The sequence below is a fragment of the Urocampus carinirostris genome, chromosome 17 (assembly GCF_059441175.1).
Source record: "Urocampus carinirostris isolate Australia breed hairy pipefish chromosome 17, RoL_Ucar_1.0, whole genome shotgun sequence".
NCBI lineage: Eukaryota > Metazoa > Chordata > Actinopteri > Syngnathiformes > Syngnathidae > Urocampus > Urocampus carinirostris.
In genome coordinates, this window is record NC_142365.1 from 9,053,483 (window position 1) to 9,073,938 (window position 20,456).

General features: G+C 40.5%; 1 protein-coding gene across 1 annotated transcript in view; it reads right to left on the reverse strand.

Moving 5' to 3' along the window:
- Positions 1–16,719: 16,719 nt before the first annotated feature.
- Positions 16,720–20,456, reverse strand: part of LOC148349139 (progesterone receptor-like) — a 32,914-nt gene continuing 29,177 nt past the window's right edge. The window contains exon 8 of the mRNA XM_088320991.1: positions 16,720–17,504. Within this exon, the coding sequence (XP_088177117.1) occupies positions 17,346–17,504 (159 nt within the window). The 3' untranslated portion in view covers positions 16,720–17,345. The remainder of the gene's footprint in view (positions 17,505–20,456) is intronic.

Genomic DNA, 20,456 nt, shown 5'->3' on the forward strand with positions numbered 1-20,456 from the left:
TCGGAAATTCGTACACCTCTTTCAGATTTAGCTATTATGTCTTTCTTAAAGGCAATAGTTTTACGAACAACTTGTCTTTTTTCACCTGTCCTGCTTGCACCGACCTTCTTCGGAGGCATAATTAGGGGCTAAAACACCCGTACGCCGCTCAGCATCGCACCCTAGCGTACCGGCGTTCGAACTCCGATTTTTTCGACCAAACAGCGAAGCAAGAATTCCTCGAAATTTTTGGTCGAACACCGATTTGTCCGAACTGAGAGGCGTTCGAAAACCGAGGTTCCACCGTACCATGGTCGCCATTAGCATCTTCAGGGACTTTCCCGACCGGTTATCGAAAACGTCAACAGAAACATCGGCAAGACATTTAATCGGAATGGACGTCACCGTTTTCATGGTTTTTTATGCGTCAATAAAGTTGAAAGCCGCGCTGCCAAATACGCGGTGCCCATTGATATCCAGAATTTATCGTCGCATTGTCAACTTTTGACCCGGGGGACGAGTCTTTCCGAGCGAATGCTTGCCTGCTTTCTCAGAGAAGCCCGGGCATTTGTTTCGACGGCTCCTTTTATGACGCAAATTTATTTAGTCCTGTGTTTTTCCTCCCCCCCGAAAGGAAATTGACGTGAGTTAATGCTGTGGGGTCTGTTAAGTTTCAAAGAAACGAAGCGCGTGCCAAGAGCGGGAAACATAAAAAGGGTTTGAAAAAAGTTATTCACAGATGGGACGGAGCAAAGAATCCAAAATTTGTTTGAATCGAACATTTCATTCGAAACGATTTCATCCAGATTGGGGCCATTATGCTTGTTTTATCTAGTTTTAGCATGTTTGAACACATCTGCCTTTAAATAAGGATTCGGTAATCTTTTTTAAGCTGAGATGTACTTTTTTTGTTACATTTGCCTTTCACCTCTGCTGGTTTCCTGACTATTTGAGTCAGTTAGGAGTCGAAAATATGCAATAATGGCCAATCTTTTAAGATTTAAACGGAAGAGAAGACACGAAAAGTAAGACAAAACATAGCAAAAGGTATTCTCAAAAATGAAAAAGTACTGAAAAGTATCAAAAGTTACAAAAAGTACTGAAAAATAATCACAAAACAAGCCTTTCACCTCTGCTGGTTTTCTGACTACTTGAGTCTCTTAGGAGTCAAAAATATGCAGAAAAAGCCTACGTTTTATGTAGCTTTAGACAAAAGAGAAAACCCAAAAAGTAATCAAAAATACAAAACATATCGAAAGGTATTCTCAAGAATGAAAAAAAAACTGAAAAGTATCAAAGTTACCAAAAGGTACTGAATAATTATCAAAAAAACAAGCCTCTCACCTCTGCTGGTTTCCTGACTACTTGAGTCAGTTAGGAGTCGGAGATACGCGGGAAAGGTCCCAAGTTTTATGAAAATTTCGCCGGAAGAGAAGTCCCAAAAAGTAATCAAAAATACAAAACATAGCAAAAAGTATTCTCAAGAATGAAAAAAAACTGAAAAGTATCAAAAGTTACCAAAAGGTACTGAAAAATAATCCAAAGTAACACCTTTCGCCTCTCCTGGTTTCCTGACTACTTGAGTCAGTTAGGAGTCGAAAATACACAATAATGGCCAATCTTTTAAGAATTAAACGGAAGAGAAGACAAGAAAAGTAATAAAAAGGACAAAACAGCGAAAGGTATTCTCAAGAATGAAAAAAACTGAAAAGTATCAAAAGTTACCAAAAAGAACTGAAAAATAATCAAAAGTAACACCTTTCACCTCTGCTGGTTTCCTGACTACTTGAGTCAGTTAGTCGAAAATACACAATAATGGCCAATCTTTTAAGATTTAAACGGAAGAGAAGACCCAAAAAGTAATAAAAAGTCCAAAACAGCGAAAGTATTCTTAAGAATGAAAAAACTGAAAAGTGTCAAAAGTTGAATCCCTAATGTCCCTGATCATTAGGTGAGTGTGTGTGTGAATGGGTAAGTGTGAAGCACATTGTAAAGCTCCTTATTGACATGAAAAGCGCTATATAAATGCAGACCATTCACCATTCTACTTTCTTCCACATATTTTTGTGTGGCGACCATATGTTTCGGAATTTTTTTGACTTTACGGTCTCCGGAGAACAATACGCCATTGTCCTATTGTGAAAATTCAGGGAGCGAATCACTACGCTAATTGATTATTCCGCAGTAAAAAAAAAACAGGCACTGCGTATCTGCGCCTCTCTTTTGTTTCCTTTTAACAATTATCATGTTCACCACAAGATGGCACTTACAAGACCAATCTCTATGTTTCTCAAAGGCAGGACAGTTACCCTAACCCCGGGGTCTCTGATTTTTGCTACGTATTTGTGCAAAACGCTAAAATAATAACTTATCTTGTACTACTATGTCATTACTGGTTTAATTATAGGAAATAGAAAGAAAAGAGAAAAAAGACAGAAAGAAAAAGAGAGAGTAATAAAAAGACTTGTAGAAAAGGAGAGAGAACAACATGAAAAAAAGTAACAAAAAAGAGAAAAACAGATGGACAAAGTAAAAGAGAGAGGGAGATACAAAAGGGAGAAAGAAAAAGAAAAGGGAGAAGGAGGGAGAAAGAAAGGGAGAGAAATAGAGTGAGAAAAAAGAGAGGAAGAAAAATCTTCATTGACTATACAAAATAAAAGCGTTTATTCGTAGACACACTCATGTATGTTTATTATTAAAGACATCTAAAAAAAAAGAGGTCTACATGATCTTTTTGCGGCCAATCGTTTTTTTTTCCTTCCTGGTTAAAATTCTATATACACATATTTTTACCTTTTTATTGCTCCAAGGAAAGCATAATAACATGAAGTCAGGGACTTCCTGGTGATTTGTGTTCTATGACATTCCACATACTCACCTTCGCCATCTGGAGGGATCTTGCAGTACTGCAGTAGCAATTTCCGCCCTTTCCGTAGTTGGTTAGCGAGCTATGTACCATGTTAGTATTTATTTATTATCATTTTTTTAAATAAGAACAGGCATAATAGCCCTTGTTAGGCATTCTACTCGGGCAAGGTTGTTGGAAAAAAGAGCCAGGGAGCCACTAGGAAGCACTAAAGAGCTGCTTGTACACAAAAGCTGATGTTTATGGATTTTGTTGGTATTTTTCAGGGCCGCCATGACACAAAACCTAGCTAAAGACGCTAGCAGAGGCCTAAAGTACAACTGTGTAAATGCTTACGAAAATCAATTCAGGTATTCCAGCGCTCATAAATCACATACAAACAAAACACACACACGAAAATTGGGATGTATAAAGTAATTCAGATTAGATTGAATAAAAGTCTAGATTTTTAGAGTTGAGATAGATGGATGGATATGTTGATTTAGATTTAAATATATTGATTTAGATAGGTAGATTTAGATTTAGATTAGATTTAGATATCTCCATTGAGATTTAGATTTAGATTTTGATGAATGGATTTCGATAAGTAGATTTTGATGAATAGATTTCGATACATAGATTTCGATATGTAGATTTTAGATTAGATTTAGATATTTAGATTTAGATATATAGATTAGATATAGATTTGGATTAGATCTGGATAGATTCATTTGGATTGAATTTAGATAGATTTAGATTCGATTTAGATAGATCTATAATAGATTTAGATAGATAGATTAAAATTAGATTTAAATACGTAGAGTCAGATTAGATTTAGGTATGTAGATCCAGATTTGATTTAAGTAGGTAGTGTGTAGATTCAGATTAGATAGATTGATTTAGATTTGTAGATTCATATTAGATTTAGATTTGTAGACTCAGATTAGATTTAGATATGTAGAGCTGGATTACATTTTGATGGATTTAGATTAGATTTAGATATATCTAGATATGTAGATTCAGATTTGTAGATTCAGATTAGATTTATATTTGTAGATTTAGGTTTAGATTTGTAGATTCAGATTAGATTTAGACATCTAGATTCAGATTAGATTTAGATATGTAGATTCAGATTAGATTTAGATATGTAGATTCAGATTAGATTTAGAATAGATTTAGATGGATTTAGATATGTAGATTAAGATTCCAGTTTGATGGATTTAGATTAGACTGAGATAGATAGATTTAGATCTATAGATTAGATTTAGATATATTTGGATTAGATCTGGATAGATAAATTTGGATTTAATTTAGATATAGATTTAAATATATAGATTGGATTTAGATAGATACATTTGGATAGATTTAGATTAGATTTAGATGGATAGAGTTAGATTAGATTTAAATATGTAGCGTCAGATTAGATTTAGGTAGGTAGATCCAGATTAGATTTAAGTAGGTAGTTTCAGATTTAGATTTAGATGTGTAGAATCAGGTTAGATTTAGATATGTAGAGTCAAGATTAGATTTAGGTATGTCGATTCAGATTGGATTTAGATGTGTAGATTCAGATTAGATTTAGATAGATTGATTTAGATTTGTAGATTCAGATTAGATTTAGATAGATTTAGAATAGATTTAGATGGATTTAGATATGTACATTCAGATTCTAGTTTGATGGATTTAGATTAGATTTAGATATATAGATTCAGATTTAGAAATGTAGATTCAGATTGGCTTTAGACATATACTGTAGATATAGATTAGAGATAGATAGATTTAGATAGACAGATTTGGATTTGGACGGATTAGATCCACAAAGTCAGAGACAAACAAACGAGGAAGAATGACAAACACTCCGATAAACAGATTGTCCGACGATACGACAGCCAGCTTGATTCTTAACACGTTTCTTCTTCTATGCCGACACACAAAGTCTCTGTTGGCGAGTTTACCCGGCGATTAAAAATAGGAATGGAAATGGCTTCGTACTGTTTATTGTTTCTGGTGTGCAAAGAAGAAACGTTAAGTCGATCTTGTTTGTTTGTTGTCGGCACGAAGGACAAAATCACCGCCAAAACAAGATTGTGTCGATTCAGATGTAGATAGATAGATGTCTAGATAGATAGATACTTTATTCATCCCCGTAGGGAAATTCACACTTCCAGCAGTATCCTTGTGTTGATTATTAACAGATTAACAGGATGGCTTCGGGGTGCTGTGTTGTAGTTTAGCAACAGCGGAGTGGATGACGTCACACGCTAGGCCAAAAGTTCGACGTCCCTGAAGCAGATGGAAATATTTGAGCCCAGGGTTCCACCACCTCGATTCACGTAGATAGCAAGTCCGCCTCCTCTCTGCTTCCCGCAGGCATTTGTGTCTCTGCCCTAACAGCGTCCGGGATGCTAGACGTGAGCCACGTTTCCGTAAAATACAGCAAACTGCACTCCCTGTACGCTTTGATGTTTTTCACCAGCACAGCCAGTTTGTCGGACTTATTTGGTAGAGAGTTCACATTTAACATGATTACGGACGGTACCGAAGGCTTATAACGCCGCTAGCCGCTTAGCCTTCACCTTAGCTCCGGCTCTACAGCCACGATAGGGCCCCCTCATCATGCCGGCACGAGAATTCTTCAGGGCAAGGAGTTGATTCCTCGAATAAACGCATTTTTGTGTGTTAAAACCCATAATGATAGGATAGAAAGTAATCCAAAGTGTAGTGCAGCGCCTATGATATCTATGAAGATATAGGCTAGAAGATAGAAGATATAGGACAGTTGTGTATTTGTTTTTGAACTGTGTCCTTTTTATTATTTTCTGTGTTTTGAGATTTTTAAGATTATTATATTATAAAATTATAAACCTATCTTAATGCTATCTGCGATTTTGTGATATTCGGTGTCTGGTTCATTGAATTTTGCAAAGGCGGGTTTATGGCCACCTCCTTTTAAGAGCCATGCTAGCAGGCAGAACGGGTTAGGACTTTGGTTGGAATAAGGGTTTTGGTTAGGGTTCAGGGGGATAGGGTTTCACCCCAAAACTAGGTGTATGAATTTTCATCACAGGTAGCTCAACTAGTAAGACTATCGACTTTTGACACACAATTGACACACATAGAGTCGTGAGTTTGATACCCAGTCATGCCAGTGTGAAGTAACAGTCACGGCGTTCTGTTTTCGGTTGGAATTAGGGTTTTAGTCTTTCTAGGGTTAGTGTTTTGGTAGGGTAGCATGGCGGCTGAGTGGTTGGTGCGTCTGCGGCACAGTTCTGAGGTCATGGGAACAAATTCAGCTACCAGCCTTCCTGTGCAGAGTTTGCATGATCTCCCTGTGCTTGAACGTAACTGGAAACCGATATTGAACAGGACAAAAATAAACGGGAATAATACCTGACAGGGAATACCAAAAGGAAACAGGACCGAGTCAAAACCCACGTCTTGCGGGGCAGAGGTTCGTTGACGGACTGCCAAAGAAAGAGTGAGAGCACTGAGCTCAAATAGACGAAAAGACAATCTGTCAACGAGCCGCAGTTGGCGCCACTCGGGCGGGGCCAGTTGGGCGCCATGGCAACCGTGACCACCGCGTTCCAACATCCAGTCCCTTCGCTTTTATGCGCACCAAAAAGAAACTCCGTCTGCTCAACCCAAAATGCGTGTTTTTTAAAATCTAGAACAAATCCTCAGGCCACAACTCGGGTTTCGGGTTCTCGCCACTAAATTCCCACTCCATAAAAAAGTGAGGTGTCAAACCGTAAATGTAGAAAAACTCAAAACCATGTGCACTCGTGATTTTTTTTTAATTGCCTTAAAAAGACGAAGCCACCGTTACATCTTTGAAAAACAGGACATTCACATGGGTTAGATAGGCGCCACCATAATAAAGGGGGCGCTATCACGATACCAAAAGCAACATTGAATCAACAGATACATGTTAGGCTACAAGTGAAGCACTTTAATCTGCAGTAGACTGGGCACATATACAAACCTTGTGGGCTACATTGGGTTATCTTTCACTTTTTGGCTTATAATCGATAAAAAGCCCAGCTGAAGTAACCGGCTACCGTATGCATATCCTTAAAAATGATTCCGATTGGCACTTTGTGTCTCGATTGTCAAAGGCAGTGATATCTCGGTACTCCACCGTAATCCGTTCGGGATCGGTGTCTGAAAACAAAGTTGTTCAAAATATGGAACATTTTTTCCCATAGGGAGTAATGGTATTTCTGTTGATTCGTTCCTACGCATTCTAAACCACCTAACATTTATGGAAAAGGTGCACCTGAACAACCAGAGGAACTCCAAATATTTCAAAAATGTGTACCTAAACAAGAATACACGAGGAGTTGTTACATAATAAAGATGTGAAATATAAAACAATTGGAAACCATTTTCTGTACCTCTGAGCAGAGGTTCAATTCCAGACACTCGTACATCGTTTTTGTATTTCGGAATCATTTCCTATTTCGACTCGATCGTTGTTCTGTTTTTCCTCTTTTCCTTCCCCTTATCCCATCCATCCATCCATCCATCTATCCATCCATCCATCCATCTACTGTATCTATCTATCTATCTATCTATCTATCATTATCACAATCAATTCTCAAAGGGTTGACGATCTCTCTCAAAATGATGCTAACCGACTGGGCAAGATGGCCGCTCATTCACCCGTGTTTTGTTCGTGTTTGTCCTTCTTATCACTTTATTATTGGCAAAAAAGGCAAAATAACCCACTAAATCACAATCAATTCTCAACACGTGTTGTCAGACTTGTCATGATTACTGATCCGGGGCACCTGCTGCTGCCCCGGTGGCGCCAACAGCCCTGGTCGCTGATTGGCTCCTTGCCACCTTTTAAACCCCCCGGCTCCCTGTTACCGGCGTCAGATCGTTGTGAGCTGTTGTGTTTCACTCAGTGAGCGTTCCCGTCCGATTCCGTTCCTGTTAAAACCTGTTTCCTGCCTGATTCCCGTTTTCGACCTGTTTCTGAACCTGATTACGCCTGTTCTGCCTGCTGCCTGCCTACGACCTCTATTACGAACTTGACATCGCCTCTCGAAATGATGCTAACAGATCGGGCGAGTGTACAAGATGGGTGCTTATCTCGCTAGTATTTTGTTGGTGTTATTCTTTCTCTGTATTATACTTTGTTGGGACTTACAGTCATATGCAAAAGTTTGGGCACCCCTGATCATTTTCAAGATCATTGGTTGTTCAGATCAGCAAATTCAGTTAAATATATCACATAGCAGACAAACACAGTGCTATCTGAGAAGTGAAATACAGTTCATAGGATTTACAGAAAGTATTCAATAATTACTTAAACAAAAGTAGGCAGGTGCATAAATTTGGGCACCCTTGTTGTCTTATTGATTTGAATGCCTTTACCATTAATTATTGGAACACAACATTTGTTTGGTAAGCTCATTGACCCTTGACCTACATACACAAGTGAAGCCAATCACGAAAAAGGGTATCTAATCTGGCCAATTGAAAGTTGTTCTCCTCTTTGCATCTTCTCTGAAGAGTGGCAACATGGGAGCCTCAGAACAACTGTCAAAATGACCTGAAAACAAAGATTGTTCATCCTCATGGCTTAGGCGAAGGATACAAAAAGCTATCTCAGAGATTTCAGCTGCCAGTTTCCACTGTGAGGAACATAGTGAGGAAATTGACGTTCACAGGCACAGTTCTTGTTAAGGCCCGGAGTGGCTGGCCAAGAAAAATCTCAGATAAGCAGAGGCGAAGGATGATGAGAACAGTCAAACTCAACCCACAGACCGGGTCCAAAGACCTACAACATGATATTGCTGCAGATAGTGTCACTGCGCATCGTTCAACTATTCAGCACACTTTGCACAAGGAGACGCTGTATGGGAGAATTTTGCAGCAAGATCCTTTTCTGCGCACATGCCACAAACAGAGTTGCTTGAGGTATGCTAAAGCACATTTGGACACGCCAGCTTCATTTTGGAATAAGGTGCTGTGGACTGATGAAACTAAAATTGAGTTATTTGGACATAACAAGGAGCGGTATGCATGGCGGAAGAGGAACACAGCATTCCAAGACAAACACTTGCTACCCACAGTAAAATTTGGTGGTGGTTCCATCATGCTGTGGGGGGTGTGTGGCCAGTGCAGATACTGGGAATCTTGTTAAAATTGAAGGTCGCATGGATTCCAGTCAGTATCAGCAGATTGTTGCGAACAATGTCCTAGAATCAGTGACAAAGCTGAAGTTGTGCCAGGCCTGGATATTTCAACAAGACAACAACCCCAAACACTGCTCAAATTCTACTATGGAATTCATGCAGACGAACAAATACAATGTTCTGGAATGGCCATCTCAGTCCCCCGACCTAAATATTATTGAAAATCTGTGGAGTGATTTAAAGCGGGCTGTCCATGCTCGGAAACCATCAAACCTGACTGAAGTGGAGATGTTTTGTCAAGAAGAATGGTCAAAAACAACTTTAACCAGAATCCAGACCCTCATTGGAAGCTATAGGAAGCGTTTTTTCTGCAAGGAAGCATATACTAAATATTGATGTAATTTTTTTGTTGGGTGCCCAAATTTCCCCGCCTTCTTTTGTTTAAGCAATTATTGATTGGGCCCGCGGGCCGCCTCTTTGACACCTATCGTCGATCTCTCCCTCTCTCGAAATGATCCTCACCGACCGGGCTGGTGTAGCCAAAATGGCAGATCATCTCCTTCTCGTTGGGCTTTATTCCTGTGACTACTTTTCTACTACGGGAACGAAGAGGACTCATTTTTGGGACGGATTTCTTCGAATAGAGAGTCGTTGGAGTACAGATCCATTACTGTATCTCGGCTCAGTCAGTGGGTTTCAATTTAAAAGCAATACAACACTAAAAAGAACTATAAAGTTGTTTTCCAAGCAAGCCAGAAGACGTTACGGGTGGCGCAAACACCAGCCGGTCTCATATGTTGTGGTCTTTGGGGGCCCCTGCGGGCTCCCGTCCGGGGTTGGGGAAAACAACCCCTTTCCCCGACGTCACTCCGGTCGGTTTCTTTTCACATTTCGACACGCAATGAAATCGTTCAGCCATTTTCTTAACGGTCGCGATCGGTTTTGGTGGATCTTGAAGCAGATGGTTACGGTTTCCTTCTTGGTATTACCGCAGGGACGGATGGAGCCACGAGCCATCTAAGGATCCTCGTGAGGACATATGGCTCGGAGATCGAATACGATTCCCGCGTTGCACAGGTTGAGGGTTTAGTCCGCTACAGACGCTCCCCTTGTCAGAACCAGAACAGATACAGGACCCAATCGCGTGACGTCCTCACACAAGCCTTTTATTTTACGGGAAATGGGGAGTCATGCACGGTAGCAAGACGGTCTGGCGTGGAAAGACCGGAAGCCAGAGACCGACCAGACTGATTCCAATTGCCCGAGTTAAAAACGGACAGATGGGGTCGATACCGGACAGGAAGTGACAGACAGGATAGATAACGGATCAGGATATCGAAAATTATCAGGAGAAACTAGACGTGAACGAAACCTGGAGAAAATAATAAACAGGACAAAAACAGACGGAAACTAAACTGGAACCCGAAATTAAACAGGAAAATAAACGGGCACAATACCGGACAGGAAAAAAGGACCAAGTCAGAACCCACGTCTTGTGGGGCAGAAGTTCGTTTGAGGGGCCGACCCTGAAACAAGCGAGCGCTGAGCTTTATACAAACAGAAAGTCAATCTCTCAACGAGCCACAGCTCGCACCACCCGCGTGGGGCCAATTGGGCACCACGACAACCGTGACACACACGGGCGCGGCCAATTGGGCGCCATGGAAACCATGACACCCTTACTTGTGACGGTTTGACTTACGTAAAACGATAGATACGAACAAAAATTCGGGATGTCGAAAAATATTCGGACATTGCTGTCAGATTTTGTATCGAGTGCACCTTTTTCCGAGTAGTGGACAGTGCTGTAGTGCCTCTTTCCGCCACTACCGGAGTGTGGCGCTGTGAGAGCTCACCCAGCATCCACCCCGAAGAAGAAATCTGCTTCCTTTTCCTAGTTTGTGTGTAAACATTCTATAGTGTCTCCAGCGCGCTAAGAACTTTAGCGCACTGGAGACATTTTTATTGTTTAATATCTTGTGCATTCATTCAAAATGGTTGGCGTGAAGCGTAAAGAAGTGGCGAGCCGTTTCTTTTTAAATCAAAGTGGAATAAGAAAACTTGATGCGGTTGAGAAAATGGTTGGATTGCTTTTTTTTCCCATCAACTCTACTACGGAGGAGGACCTTTTGAAGCCCATCTTCCAAAAGTAAGTTAAACTTAAATGCATTTCTCTTTATAGAGGATATTATTCTACGAAATGTTTACTTTTTGGTACAAAACAATACAGGTTACTTATAGAAACCTTAAAATGACATTCCATACAAAATCTAGCACTCAAGAAACTTACGAACAAATTCATTTTACGAATGATCTCGTTTCGTAAGTAGGGCAGCGTCTGTAATCCTTTATAAGCTTATAAAATAATATATGTTCATTGTCAGGGCAATTTCTGATGAAAAGCTGGAGAGCGGGTTTGTGGTATTTTGTCTTCATATATATGGTGTGGCTCGTTCCCCAAAAAATCTAAATATTTGCTTTTAAGGCTCTTTGGTTCCTGACTCCTGCATTAATGTCAGATTTTTTGGTGCGGGAGATTGGGAATAGTGCGTCTAGAAATATGGTTAATTTTGTGTTATTGTTGCTATTGTTATATCATAAATGTTATTATCAATATTATTACTATTGTTATCATTGGTGTATTTAATATGGAAGATGAACGGTATTTTGTTGTTGAGTTATTGTTTTGTTCTGTTTTTATTTTAATGTTCGAATAAAGTTTTCATTCATTCATTCAAACTTAACCTCCTGAGCTTTCCAAGGCCTGGAGAAAGGAAATTGTTCCTTGGCAGAAGAGCATTCTTCTGATCCTATGGACAGGGAAGGCTGTGCCAGTTGAGAGTTGGCGTCCTTTCTTGTTCCTCTGGAACATTTCCAGCTTCTTCTAATGAGAAACCTGCAAACCATAGAGTTTGGTTGACTTCCACACGGCCGAGCCCACGGGCTCTAGAAAGGACGTCAAACTTCTTCACCACTTTGTTTTAGATCAAAAATTGAAGACAGTCTGCCTAATTATCAATTGAAATCCAGTATCAAAGCTGTCAAAATGATCTACGTGCACTGGGACAAGGTATGAGTCTCTAAAGTAGGGGTCATGTTTTTCTGTATTTACTATTACACAAGTGCAAAAGCGATTCCATGGGACGTAGAGCTAAGATCCTTAGCCAAAATCACCTGTCCTCCTCCCGAGTCCTCACAGATCTAAAGATTTGGGTTTGCTAATCATGTTAGTTTGTCAGGCTTGGACTGGGTCAAGCTTTAAAACCCGCGGGCCAGGGTCGGGCTGGATATTTTTAGGCTCTTTCTTAACTCTAGTTCCTTATTTTGACTCACTGTGTCAGGACCAGGACAGGAAACAGGAAGCAGAACCCACTCGCGTAACGATACTCACAGTTTATTGGGGAGAAAAGAGCGCACACTCGATCCGGAAATCGTTGGTCGCGGGGAGTAGATTGCTCGGAACGCAAAAGTGGTCAAAATCAAACAGATCGGGGCAAAACAGGAGCAAAAACACAGGAAAAAACCCGAAGACTCACAGGGCTTGGCAAAATAAGAGCAAAACACAGGAAAAACAGAGATTCTCAGGACTTGACGGTTCACAAAAAAAAGGTTCGCAGACGCTCCGATGAAAGGCGACTCACAGGACAGCGTTTAAGTAGTCACAGGGAGCAATCTGTCAACGAGTTCCAGTTGGTGTCCATGGGCGGGGCCAATTGGGCACCCTGGCAACTCTGACAGAAGCTGGCGCCACACAGCGGGGCCAATTGGGTGCCATGGCAACCGTGACAAACTGTCTTCTTGACTATTGCATCATCACTATCAACCAATCCTGTTGCTGTTCTTTGAATCCACACCCTTAAGAGCTGATCTGTTTTTGTAACCTCGAAGATTTCAAAAAATGAGGGAGCTCAGCGGAGGGAATTAGCAAGGGATAGAATACTTTTATCTGAAAGCTTCTCTCCCGGTCCCCTATTTTGCAATTTCAAAACCTATTGATGTCTTCTCTCCTTTAAACTTGAAACTAAAATAACAACTTATTATGTTGTTACTATGTCATTACCATCATGTAATAAGTAAAACCGGCTAAAGTATCAGTCTTTAGCATTCAGTACAGGGGCTACCAACGTTTTTGAAGCTAAAAGTAACTTTTTGGTAACAGATTACTGCGAAGGGTTGCAAGTTGGATATGAAATTTGAAAATAACATGTGTTATAACTATGTTATTAATATGTTATGACCAGGTTGCAATTATTTCACGTAGGACGAAAACTATTTAAAGACTCTGATCATAAGAATGATTTCTCACGCCATTTGAGATCAATGAGCCATGAAAATCGCAATGACCCCTTACTGGTGATCTCTTTTTAGAAAGGGTCCGCGGGCTACTTAGGTGTTAGTGACCCCCGCGAAGCTGATTGGTTAGTCGCATTTTGGGGTGTGTCCCTACTTCTTGGCAGTTGTTTTAGTAATGGTACCAGTTATATTAGGAGCGCTGTGTTTGTTTTTTCTGCTTAGTCATTCATTGGATTCATTTATTAGGAATGACATGACGCTTCCACTAGAGGGCGCCAATTGGGTGTGGAACAAGAGACACTTGAGACCCAATCCCGACACACCTGACCCTAAATGATCTTGCCCCTTTATAATGACTGCTTGAACAGCACCCGGGGTTGGGTCATTACATTTCCACTTGCTACATCAGAGTTGTTTTTTGTTTCCTGTTTCTGATTTGTACTTTTTGTTGTTTTGATCCCACTTGGTTTTGTTTGTTACTTTGTTCCTTGCATTTGTACTTTTGGACTTTGTTTCTGTTATGGTTGCCATGGCGCCCAATTGGCCGCACCCGTGTGTGTCACGGTTGCCGTGGTGCCCAATTGGCCCCGCCCATGTGTGTCACGGTTGCCGTGGTGCCCAATTGGCCCCGCCCGTGTGGTGCCAGCTGCGGCTCGTTGAGAGATTGACTTTCTATTTATATAAAGCCCAGCGCTCTCTTGCTTCAGGGTCAGCCCGTCAAACGAACTTTTGCCCCACAAGACGTGGGTTCTGACTTGGGTCCTGTTTTCCTGTGATATCTCCAGTCCGGTATTCTTCCCGTTTATTGTTCCCGTTTATTCCGTCTGTTTTTGTCCTGTTTATTATTTTCCCCCAAACAAACTTCTGCCCCACAAGACGTGGGTTCTGACTTAGTCCTGTTTTCCTGTGATATCTCCAGTCCGGCGTTTTCTGTTGTCCTGTTTAATTTCGGGTTCCAGTTTAGTTTCTGTCTGTTTTTGTCCTGTTCATTATTTTCTCCGGTTTTTGTTCCCGTCTAGTGTCTCCTGTTAATTTTCGATATCCTGATCCGTTATCTATCCTGTCTGTCCTGTATCGAACCCATCTGTCCGATATCAACTCGGGCAATTGGAATCGGTCTCGTCGGTCTCTGGCTTCCTGTCCTTCCACGCCAGACCGGCTTCCTAACGTGCATGCCTCCCCATTTACCGTAAAATAAAGGTTTGTGTGAGAACGTCAAGAGATTGGGTCTTGTATCTGTTCTGGGTTCTGACAGTTTCAGGTTTGGATGTTGTCAGGTTTGATTTTGTTTGGACATGTTATTCTTTGTGTGACCCATTTGTTTGTTACTTTGTACCCGGTTTATGAAATACTAGCCTTATTTTGTTTCTCCTTCCTTTTAACCTGGGTTCATCCCCAAAACCTGCAAACTTTCATTCTGGATTCCAGGTTTTAGGTAAATGATTTCTTGGTCTGCAATTTTGATGGGCTAAGAGTTCTCTGGAACAAGGCAAGATGGCCGCCCAGATCTCCTAAAGATTCTCTACGTTGTTATGCCTTTTTACTATTTTATGACCCTTTTTAGTGAGAATTTGAGGTAACCGTCCAAGTTAGATCTAAATAAAAATCCTTCTGATATCATCCAGGACTTTAATAGAATCTGCGTGCGAGCGGTGACGTAAACCCCTTCGACATATTTGCTGTTTCTTGACGGCAGCTACTTTTAGTGCTTCATGAAACAAATTGAAAAGTTGGATTATTTGCTGAGCTCAGCACAGATTTCACAATAGTTTTGAAAAAGTCAAGCTGGTATTTATTGACTCGAGGCAGCTAGTTTATGGCTTTCAGCTGCTGACCTGTTACAAGTTCTACGAGATTTTTTTCTTTGTTCCAATATGTCAAGATTCCCGACATGCTAATTATTCTTCCTGTTGCTAACGCTAATGTCACATTTACATGACTCGCCTGTCATGATTACCGGTGTGAATCACCTATGCCCAACTCCCTCGGACAATGATTGGCTCCCTGTTCCTATTTATACCCACTATCTGTCCCCTGTTGTCAGTCCGTCTGCGAACCTCAGTTAACACTCGGGAAGCCTTTTCGACCCTGACTCCCACCTGTTTTTGCTCCTGTCTTTCCCCCAGCTTCGACCTGTTTTTTGATACTGACCACGTCCGCTCTCCCGTGCCGGCTTTCGACCTCTTTTGTCCCCGACCACGTCTACTCTCCTTTCCTGGCTTCCGATTCGCTTCCGACCCCGACCACGTTTTTGCTCACCTGTCCCAGCTACTGACCCGTTTTTCCGTCACAAAGTTCAAGGGGGGCAAATAGTTTCGCAAGCCACTAACTCCTGAAGTAAGATGAGTGGCCATCTTGGCCAATGATTTTGAGAAAGATCATTAATCTCTTAACATGCCACCTTCCCCCATAGGCCTCATCTCTCCATACTTGGTTGTGATTACCCCAACCTATTCTACAGACTGGTTGGACAAGATATTAAGTCACACTGTTTTCCAGTTTCATCCTGGTTTGTTTCTTGTTTCTAGTTTGGACATTTCATTGTTTTGTGACCACTTGTTTGTTACTTTCTACCTCCTTTTGTTATTAACCATCCTTTTTGAGCACATCTGCTTCTGATCATGCTTCGGACATTTCATTGTTTTGTGACCACTTGTTTGTTACTTTGTACCTCCTTTTGTTATTAACCATCCTTTTTGAGCAAATCTGCTTCTGATCATGCTTCGGACATTTCATTGTTGTGTGATCACTTGTTTGCTACTTTGTAACTCCTTTTTGTGATTAACCATCATTCTTTCGAGCACGTCTGCTTCTGATCATGCTTCGGACATTTCATTGTTTTGTGACCACTTCTTTGTTACTTTGTACATCCTTTTCTTATTGACCATCCTTCTTTTTGAGCACATCTGCTTCTGATCATGCTTCGGACATTTCATTGTTTTGTGACCACTTGTTTGTTACTTTGTACCTCCTTTTGTTATTAACCATCCTTCTGTTTGAGCATGTCTGCTTCTGATCATGCTTTGGACATTTCATTATCTTGTGACCACTTGTTTGTTACTTTGTACCTCCTTTTCTTATTAACCATCCTTCTTTTAGAGCACATCTGCTGCTGATCATGCTTCGGACATTTCATTGTTTTGTGACCACGTGTTTGTTACTTTGTACCTCCTTTTTGTTATTAACCATCCTTCTTTTTAAGCACATCTGCTTCTGATCATGCTTCGGACATTTAATTGTTTTGTGACCACTTGTTTGTTACTTTGTACCTCCTTTTCTTATTAACCATCCTTCTTTTAGAGCACATCTGCTTCTGATCATGCTTTCCTGTGTTTGGGTCCACCTGCAAAACGTTAACAGATACAAGAAAACTAAAGGAAAATGGGAGGGAGAAGACAGGAAAACATTAGGGCCAACAATCAGAAGGAGGAAATGATCACATAATAACAAGAGTTTCTGATCTGCTGCGCAATGTACAGTGTTCATTTTTATTATGTACACATTTAAATAAGGATTGTTGCCTCGTTACACCTTTTGTTAACAGTATTTAGGATTGTTAAGGTACATGTTATTTGGGGCATTTTGGAACGTATAAAAATAAGTACCATTACTTAATAAGGGAAAACTTGTTTCGGTACTCCAACATTTTGGTGGATGCACACCGATCCCAAAAGGATTATGGTCGAGTATCGGTATCGCAGTATTTTGTTAAAATCCAAGTTTTTGTTTACAATAATAAATGGGTTTCATTGATAACCCAACTAAGAATGATCATCTTCTTATATCTGTTTACATATCCCAGTTTTGTGTTGGGGTCTTACAATTTCCACACCCACCTTAAAAGTCGGTGTGTTGTCGGTTTTGTGGCATCTGCGGTTGTGACCGTGTTAAAAAAAAACAACAATATACAGATATGGCTTCAAAGAGGACATGCAATTGTCAGATAACATGTAGAAGCGCTCGTTATCGTCGGCAAACAGTACAAGCTATTGTTACGGTTAACGTTGGCAGCAAAAGATGTGATACTTCTTGATTGCAAAAGGAAAGAAACTGAAAAAGGAACCAACATCTTCCAGGTTTTATCGGTGAAACATGATGGGATTGGCAAATCCCGCCAGGATCCTCGGGACGTGGACTGAGATGATTTCCCCGATCATATCCGGGAAGCTCACCTGGGTGTTGAGCGACTGAGCTTGGAGGTACAGGTCGAATGTAAACTGCTGAAGTTTCTTCATAGACTGGAGAAACGGGGACAAAAAAAAATCACTCTTAGATGAGGTTCTGTCGCTTTAAAAGATTGTGAAACAGATAAAATGCAAAAAAACGTCCCGCTGGAGTCAAAACCTGCAAAGTAGAAACCTTCATTTATTTCATCTCAATAACTGCACCGCTTATCCTCAGTAGGGTCGCGGGGGTGCTGGAGCCCATCCCAGCAATCATCAGGCAGTGGGCAGGGGACACCCTGAACTGGTTGCCAGCCAATAGCAGGGCGCTTTATCTATTTATTAAACATTTTTCAGGCTTAATCTTTTGTTTAGGATCATTAACTTTATGGTTGGTTGGTTGTCGTAGGGGTACCATTTCCTGTGGTGTGTCTTGGGCAAGTACAGTTCTTTTTTTTCTTTTTTTTTACAAATAACCCAAATTTTCAAATTATTATTGAAAAAGTAATCTTGTGGCATGGATTGAATCATTGAAGAATTTCAGGACGCAACGTTTTTTACTTTTGAAAACAAACAAAACAAAACAAGAAAAGAACCTAATAATATGTCTAGAGCCGAAAAAAATAAAAGCATTGTATTAGTCTTTTAAGGAAGGAAACACATACTGTATCTATCTATATCCATGGGCAGTGTCTGAAACTCGTGCGAAAAAGTTACCAACCATTTTTCACAAAACTTGAAACACTATAAGATGACTCATCGCAAAAAAAAAAGACATTGTTGCAAAGTAATAAGGATTGATAATCAGAATATATAACAGAACAGGACTTTAAAATTAAGTTTATTATAAATCTACTTATAACATTCATTGCATGTACCGTATTTTCCGCACTATAAGGCGCACCTAAAAGTCTTTATTTTTTTCAAAAGCTGACCATGCGCCTTATAATACAGTGCGCCTTATTTATGGATCAATATTAAGTCGCAAAGTCTTGCAACTAATGCCCCAGCCGCCGACTAGAATTTCCCCCGAACGCCAAGTAGTCCGCGGTGTATGCTGGGATTTATTTACCGGTGTTTCATTGGCTAACCAATGTGTCAATCATCATTTGAATCGATCACTATTGGCTAAAGTTATTCGGAGGTAAAGGGGGCTGATCCTTTTTATCATTTACAGGCTGGCATAGGCTAAAGCGGCAAAACAAAGCCTGCAATTGGCCGAAAAAGATGTGTCAATCATCAGTTGAATCGATCACTATTGGCTAAAGTTATTCGGAGGTAAAGGGGGCGGATCCTTTTTATCATTTACAGGCTGGCATAGGCTAAAGCGGCAAAACAAAGCCTGCAATTGGCCGAAAAAGATGAATGTGAATAGCACGTTGGGTTGACGGCATAGAGAAAGCATTTTCTACTATTCTGTATTTGTAAATATTTTATTCTCCTGGATTTACTACACTCACAGATATAAGAGGACCATGGTTGCACATTATTATTGAACACAACGACTTCGGTGAGCTACTCCGGCTATATATTTTCCCTGTATCTTGTTTCAGACTGAACTCGATGTATCTGTGACAAGCAGTGCAGATAATGGATGGAGTGGAGTGTCTATTTTTAAATTAAACTAAATTCCAAGTGTTTATTGTCATATGCACAGTAAAGTTGAGAGCGAAAAAGAAAATAGAAACTAAGGAATGGTTGGCATTTCTTGAATCCCAAGACTTTAACCTTCCGAATGATATTTGGAACGATGCATTTGAGTGACATCGTACGGACACCGCATCCGCATGTGTTCTCGACACGTATTTGCTTCTTTGCAAGCTTTGGGAATGTTAAGGGGGTAATAAGTTGGACTGAACTATCTGACTGTTTTGTCGACGTTCCCATTGTAGCGCCTTATAATCCGGTGCGTCTTATGTATGTCAAATATAGGACCAAAAACTATTTTTTCGGGGTGCGCCCTATAACCCGATGCACCTTATAGTGCGGAAAATACGGTATATGACATCTCTGTTTTCCATCTGCCATCAGTATGTACCTGTATTGACTCATCTTCATTCATGCAATGTTTGCGTTGCGTTGTCTGCTACAAGCCACGTGAACTCCTCTCTCCACGATGCTTTCAATGTACGTTTACCTTTTGTAGCGTCATAAATTTTGTTAGCTTCTTTTGAATCTTTTGTCTTCATTCCGAACCACTTATCAACTTTTCTTGTGTTCTCTGTATGTCTACTTTGGAAAATGATATGCAAATGAACCCCCTATAATGCTCTGAAAAGTCCGGAAGTACGAAGTTATTCGATGCAGGCTTCTGATTGGCTGCTGAGTATGCAAATTACCAAACGAACCGAAATTCCGAAATTTCCAAACCGAAGATTCAGATCAGAATAAAACAAATGTTTGATTTGAATTAAAAAAAGATTTCGTTTTTTTTTTCTTGAAAAAGTTGTCAGCGACCTAGGCGGAGACGTTTGGTAAATTGTACGCCCGACGTAAAAGATGCACGCCCCGGTCAGACGTCGATTCAGACACTGCCATTGGCAAATGTTAAAAATCTTTGTGTCCTGTTGTCCTTCCATTGTCAAACATTTTTTTTAAAACACCAGAAGGCCACTAGGGAGCGCCAAAGAGAGACATACGTTCCAGAGCAAGTTTAGCAGGTGGAGAAGTCAAACTTTTTTTGCCAATAGAAAGCATCTTACTCTGCCTTTTGTCCTCTCAGAGAACTTTGGATGACTTTTAGAGAAACTTAAAGTTCAAAAAGATAATATGATGTAGGTTCGTAAATCTGTTTAAAGTACATGTACAACTCGCACTGCATCGTCATTGACAAAGGCAGACACAGGCAGAAAAAAGGCGGGGCGATCCAAATTTATAACACAAGGCATGATAATAATCCGCAAAGAAGTCAAACTGAAATACATTAAGGGGTTACTACTTTGCATTGCGATTTCATTACTTAAATCAGTAATCTAGCCACTTTATAGTCAGCGGACTTTCTGTCAGGACCAGAACGGAGACAGGACC